The 6,719-nt window shown below is 34.5% G+C and overlaps 1 protein-coding gene across 1 annotated transcript in view; it reads right to left on the reverse strand.

Moving 5' to 3' along the window:
• ADAMTS20 (ADAM metallopeptidase with thrombospondin type 1 motif 20) overlaps positions 1 to 6,719 on the reverse strand; it is a gene marked incomplete at its 3' end in the record, with an annotated part of 154,610 nt that overhangs the window by 101,916 nt on the left and 45,975 nt on the right. Inside the window, exon 4 of the mRNA XM_019653064.1 lies at positions 6,428 to 6,687. Within this exon, the coding sequence (XP_019508609.1) occupies positions 6,428 to 6,687 (260 nt within the window). The remainder of the gene's footprint in view (positions 1 to 6,427; positions 6,688 to 6,719) is intronic.

The raw sequence follows: 6,719 nt of genomic DNA on the forward strand, positions 1-6,719 counted from the left end.
TTTTAATGTTTAGCACTGTTGGAATCCACAGAGATGGATTCATCTGGAATCATATAAAGAGCCATAGAACAGGTCATGGGTCACAGCCTGGTCCTTAACTCTCCACAGCTGGAGGATGAAAGTCTGTGAGGTCCTGTGCATGGGCTCAGTTTGTGATTGATAGATAAGGTGCTATCCATTTCATGAATTCATATCTTCTTCCTGTAGCCATCACAGAGGTTGGGTGTCTTCCATGGCTAATACGTCTGCCTTGGACTCCTTTAGAGACTGGATATAACTCTACAGACCTGGACCACCTGTGCAATAAAAATTGCTTCTAAAACCTGGGTCACCATCTCATGAACCACTGCCCAAACCAAGACAACAATTGCTTCAGGAGGTGCTACTACTCTTATTTATTTAATAAATGTTCAGCATCTACTCCTTGCTTTATTGACTGGAAGACGTGATCCCTGATCTTGTGGAGGTTACAATTTGCTAGAAGTACCAGTAATGGAACCCTCATTGCATCAGCCAAAGTGCTTCAGCACAGTGAACAGCATGGCTGCTGCTGCCACTTCCGGTGCCACACAGTACTGCCAGCACCAGAGCGAAAGGCACCCCTGGAAATGCTAACACTGCAGGGTCAGCATGGATGGACACAGTCCAGCACCTTTCCTGTGGTTTTAGCTGGACACCCACAAGTACAGGTTTATCATCTCTGCCTGCCTTTGGCTTCGGGGCTGGCACTGTTTTGACAAGAGAGCTGGTCGCTCCAGTGAGGTTGTAAATTAGGACTGGGCCAATCAGATGATGGTTGATTTCAAGCGGGTCTGTTAACACTGCAGTCTTGCTCCCTTTAAGATGAGAGCTGTGGAAATCTACAGCTGAATTGATATTTATTTTCCATACAACTTTAAAAAATACATCTATGTTAGAAAACAAAGTATACCCATATTTGTGACTTCAGAGTTATACTTTGATTCTGTGAGTTCAAAAGTGGATGCTTTTCTAAGTCAAATTACAAAGTAAACAGTGTACCTCAAAGGTGTGCAGGAGGCTTTTTCCCCTAAAAATAAAACAGTTGTGAAGACTTCTATGTCACAGGTGATCATGCATTCCTAGTATGCCAGAGAAAACAACTTACGTACTATGAGCTATCTAAATGGCTGGTGTCTCGACTCACTGCCCCAAATATGTTGACTACAAATGACAATCTAGATATAATAATGTTAGTATAAAACATATAACCACAAAAATATTTTCAGTTTCAGGAGGAAAGAGATGCTGCACTTGTATTGAAAAGTGACCAACCTACCAGGTAGGTGGAATTTGGAAACATATTCCCAGGGTTCTGACAGTACAGTTTGAAATATATTACTACTACAAAATTTCCTTAACATGTAATATTAAGGAAAAGATAATTCAAGTGATTATTATGCAATATGAGTAATGGTATAAAGCATAGTCCCTAACTTTAACAGACCCAGGTTCAAATTCTGACTGCCACTTTTTGATAATACCCACTTAGTAGGCTGCTCTGCAGGTAAAATGAGATGGTGTAGAAGATGCATTTAGATCGGGGTTTGGGTCACAAGGATCGATGGTAGTTATTACTACTTAGAAAACTTTTTCAGAATAAAAGGCTTATGTTATACATAATGTTAGTTTTAGTTCATGTGTTTCAAATTAGCTATCATAGCACGCCCAAATGTAAAGCAAAGGATCTAAGAGCATCAGTGTCATTATTTCTTAAAATATTTACTGAATATATCTACTGCCTGTGAAGCACTCTGTGTGTTGCTTACTAGATACAGAGATATTCATGATCTATATCCCTAAAAGACTCATCCTTTTGGGGGTAAAAGAAACAAAAACAGATCGTTCAATTTAAATAATTCTGTACACATGCACCCCCAAAACTCCCTCAGATTGATATTTTATTTTTATATTACAATGATGTTTCTTTAATTAAGAAGGCCATCTTGCTCATTTAATTGTATGCATCTTCTATTGCTTTATGTATTGACCTTTATAATCTGCTCATATTCAATATATGTACCTTTTAGTGTATTTGAATGTTTAAAGGTGATGTTATTGAATAACTCTTCAATTAAGTTGAATTGTGAATCAGGCCATGTAATATTGTCATATATTATTGTAATCACTATATTTTATAGTGCTAAGTATTAGAATTTTTGTTGATTCAAAATGTATTTAATCTTTTATTCTTTAAACGTGTTTCCCTGGCGTGCTCATATAGAGTTCATATTTCTTTACATGTCTCAAAATAGTAAGCATTACTTCATAGATATTTAGCAAAAGGTGAAGAAATTATATGAATTATATTGTTTAAATATTTTCAGGAAAATTCCAGGCAAAATATACTTCAATCAAATCATGAAAAAATTACTATCACCATTAAGTGACCAATCATTTTGAGATAATTTCTCTACAGAGTTTCAGCAAATGTTCACATGTGACATCTTTCCTAAATTACTATGTGACATTAGAGGCTGCCTTCATTTGTTTATAATTTTTATCATGTTTTAAATTGAGGTAATTTAGCCATTTAAAAAATTTTAAACATTGTATTAATTTGGGGTATACCACATAATGATTTGCTACATGTATATATTGCAAAATGATTATCACAGTAATTTTAGGTAACATCTATCACAACACAATTATAAGTTTTTTTCTTATGAGAACTTTTCAGACCTACACTTAGTAGTAACTTTCAAATATACAATACAGTATTATTAATTACAGTCACCATGCTGTACCTTACATCCTCAGGACTAATTTATCTTATAACTGGAAGCTCATACCTGTTGACCACTTTTACCTTCAAAGTAATCTATAAAAACTGATTTTAACAAGTGAACGAATTTTGTTTATAAAGATCACTACTCTTGCCAGAAAGACCTTTCTGTCTTGCAGTTAAAAAATGACATTCCACATATGTACAAAGTAAATACATGCAAAGAATTAAGAATAAGCAGAATGCAGAGTTGAAGAAAGGAAAATGTAACATAAATGGTCATAAAGTATGAAAGTAAATCATTAATATTTTAGTGTGGTTGAAAATTTTCCCTATCCTGAATAACATCAGTAAAAGCAACTCAAAGAATTGGAAGCAATGATATTAAGTCAATGTAATGCAAGTGAGTATTTTTAGTTCATAAATGCTTCTACATAATAGTAAATATGTTTTAATAAATAGGGATGATTCCTGAGTATCAAATGATGCTCCTTAAATTTACATTAAATCTATAACAAGATGAATATTATAAAGTCAAACCTTTGTAAGCACAATAGATTGTGGATGTCTCTGACATAGTAAATATTTTCAAGGTTTATTAAAAAGTCATCAAATATCAAAATAAATCTATTGAAGAAAGTAATTGCCTTGGTTTATACATACCTTGGTAGTTTAATAATGCATATGTAAATGCCATTTTAATGTTAAAATGTCACTTAAATTCTCTAAGGATAAAAGCCTTTTAATAGCAAATAATTGAACATCTCCACTCATGTAAAACACTTACTTCATTAAATATACTGCACACAGCAACTGCGTTCTTCCCAACTAATTTTTTACTTTGTGCAGGATGGGTAAGAATGGATAATCTTCTCTCTAAATTATGTATATAATTCATTTGTTCAATGCTGAAAGCATTCAGTAATTTCCTCCTTACATGTGAAGCTCAACACACAGAAATTCTTTTTCATCACTTTGAACTTTTCTTTAAATGGCTCTCAATCATATTCTAAGTCGAAATCACATTTTCTTATCTCTTTCCTAAATTACTATGACCAAGAACATTATCAATATCCTGAGTGTGTGTTTGAATAAATGCAGTTAATGTCTTCTTAAAAATTAGGACAAAATATGCAAAACTTGAACTGATGCCTTTCGCAGCTACAAACATCTGGGGACACTTAGGTGGAGACAGCATTCCTCTTATCTCTTTAGAGCAATTTTGGGAATGGACTTCACAAGTGGAGATAAAACTAGCTGGACTGGATGTTATAATCTCTATGTAGTGTGACCAACTGTCCCAGGTTGCTCAGGACTGAAGGGTTTCCAGAGACAGAAGACTTAGAAAGTCTACAAATATACCTGTGTTCACAATTTTTCACTAATAAAAAAAAACAATATATGTACAGAACGCTCAAGTCTGCTCACTTTCCTATATTCTTACCTGCACATTCTTTCAATGAAAGAAAAAAAAAAAAAGAAAGCTTTAAACCCAAGTGATTTAGAGGTCATCTGAAATTTTACTTCTGAAGAGGAAAGAAAGCATATACAAAACCTAAATCACCTCAAAAGAGAGACTTGCCCTCCTAAATTTTTCCTGTTACCCCATCTATATTTGGAATGCTCTCCTCTTCTCCAACTTTGTTGCAGTATCTGTCTCCCTGTAGATAAAAGCTTAACACAAAATGGCTGACTGCACCTACAAACATATTGTCTTCACTTGACATTGGTTCTCCTTCTAATGGGACTTAGACTCCAGGAAATGGTATATGCATGCATTGGTCTGTTGTTTCAAGCAACCTCAGTGGCAGATTTACTTCCACAAAGTCAAAAAGTTGGCTTTGCCCTTGATAAACTCTAGCTCTAAAACTCCCATGGACAACTTCAGTTATCTCAAGGCATGTTACAGTATCTTCTAAGCCACCATTATATTGCTTTTTAAAGTAAAATACAGATAGTAAAACTTCTCTGAGGATGGCATTATCACCAAAACTGCATGTAGCTATTCCAAAATTACCCTTGGGAAGTTACTCTTGTGTTCCTTTACTTCGTCTAGTCAGTAATTCCAAAGCACTGATACCAGAGTTATGTACCATTTAACATGCTCCAAAACCTGCTGCATTTATAAAATCTAGTATTTTCCTTCACTGTCTCTACCTCCCCACCCCAACTTTCTTAATATCATTTCCTTTAACCATTTAAAATTGCAAAGTTTATCCCACAGTGTTCCATATAATTGATGCAATTTCCTACACATCAATTGACATCCTTCATGTCAGTGTTCTCATTAGAATCCCTTCATAACGAGCATGCCACACCCACATCTAGATCATTACACACCTAGATAATTACATATCTAGATAATTACTCAGATTCAGAAGTAAAAAAGTGTCATCAGGGTAAATTTCTATCTATAGCTCTGTTTTCGTTTTAAAAATTCCATTTAAGTGAATAAAACAAGTGTCTATATTACACAAACTTGTGAAAATCATTTTGGATTATCTTTTTTTGAGCATTACAATGTTATGCTTTATGAAAGAAAAAAGCATTACTTTAATTACCTATACATTTTTTTCTTTCAATAGCTATTCATTGAATGCCAGACACTTTGTACCAGACACTATGTTTAGGCAAAAAAGATCATGCATACTTAGCACTTATAAGAATTTAAGATAAAATGTTATGTGTAAGGAAAATAACAGGGTCTTGGATCTTTAAAGTCACAATGAGCTTATCTGGGGATTTCTAGCTAAGGATAACTAACAGTGGCCTAAAGATGTGTCCTGGCCAAGTCTTTTCAATCAAGTAAGCCTGAATTCCCTATATGTGAATAAAGGTGTTTCAGCCATGAAATATGTTCCAATACCCTGAACCTGTATAAATAGGTGACCACATAATTCATCAGCTAAACCAGGATACTTCTGAGTATAAAGGGGGGAGGGGGGCTTTTAATTACAACAGGCCTAAATCCAGGAATGTCCCAGACAGTAGATATAGGAGTGTGTATGTATGTATGTACACATATGCGTGTATATATCTATCACATATAGAGTGCCACCACTAACACGGAACTGGTGCTCTTCACCGGCACTACAATTCTGTTCTATGGATACTGGCACCATCACTGTTCAACAGAAATATAAATATCAGATAAGGGACTCCTACAGCTACTGTGATTTTTACATCACAAATTTGCTACAGCAGCTCTATTAGTAATAGCCTATCCTTTTATCCCCACAAATACATTTATAACTTAAAATATCATGCATCCCAATTTCTGATTTGGCCACTGTATCAGTAGTAAAAATAATGTCCCCTCCCCCCTGTGGAAAAATAGGATCCAGTTTTAAAATTCAGATTTAAAGGGAAAAATATCAATGCTACTAAGATCTTCCCTGTCACTGGGGGCAGAAGCCATTCAAGTGATGACATAAATCATTCAAGCATTTTCTAAAACTGGTTTCAGATATTTTAAGATATTTTAGAAAGTTGTCCAGGTAACAGAATGGGATACTTGCTATACATCTAGCTAAACTAAATCTCAATGAATTATTTTTTTCTTAAAGCTAGATACAACTCGCTTACATCTATGGTTTCGGGAAACTTGTTTTTTTTAATTAAATGTGAGAAAAATATTATGTCAAACATTTCAGGAAATATAAGGAACTTGTTAGGCTTACTTACAATTGACATCAGAGTTAGTACGTAGTGCTGCAAATTCTGTCCGTGATGATGCACCATTTTAGCATCAGCTGTAACCATAACTTCCACGTATCTTGGATACGATAAAAATCGTTTTTTCCTGTAATGTAATTGACTTCTTTCATTTTCCAGTGATGTATTTTTTGAAGTGTATCCGAAAACTATTTCCTTCTTTATATTAAGATCTTCATTCATGTTGCTGTAGTTATGAAAGGGTATAGTGGTTTTCTTTATTTGACTTTCTGGGGGCACAAAAGAATACAAGGTGGAGTCA

The sequence above is a fragment of the Hipposideros armiger genome, unplaced genomic scaffold (assembly GCF_001890085.2).
Source record: "Hipposideros armiger isolate ML-2016 unplaced genomic scaffold, ASM189008v1 scaffold_194, whole genome shotgun sequence".
Classification (NCBI taxonomy): domain Eukaryota; kingdom Metazoa; phylum Chordata; class Mammalia; order Chiroptera; family Hipposideridae; genus Hipposideros; species Hipposideros armiger.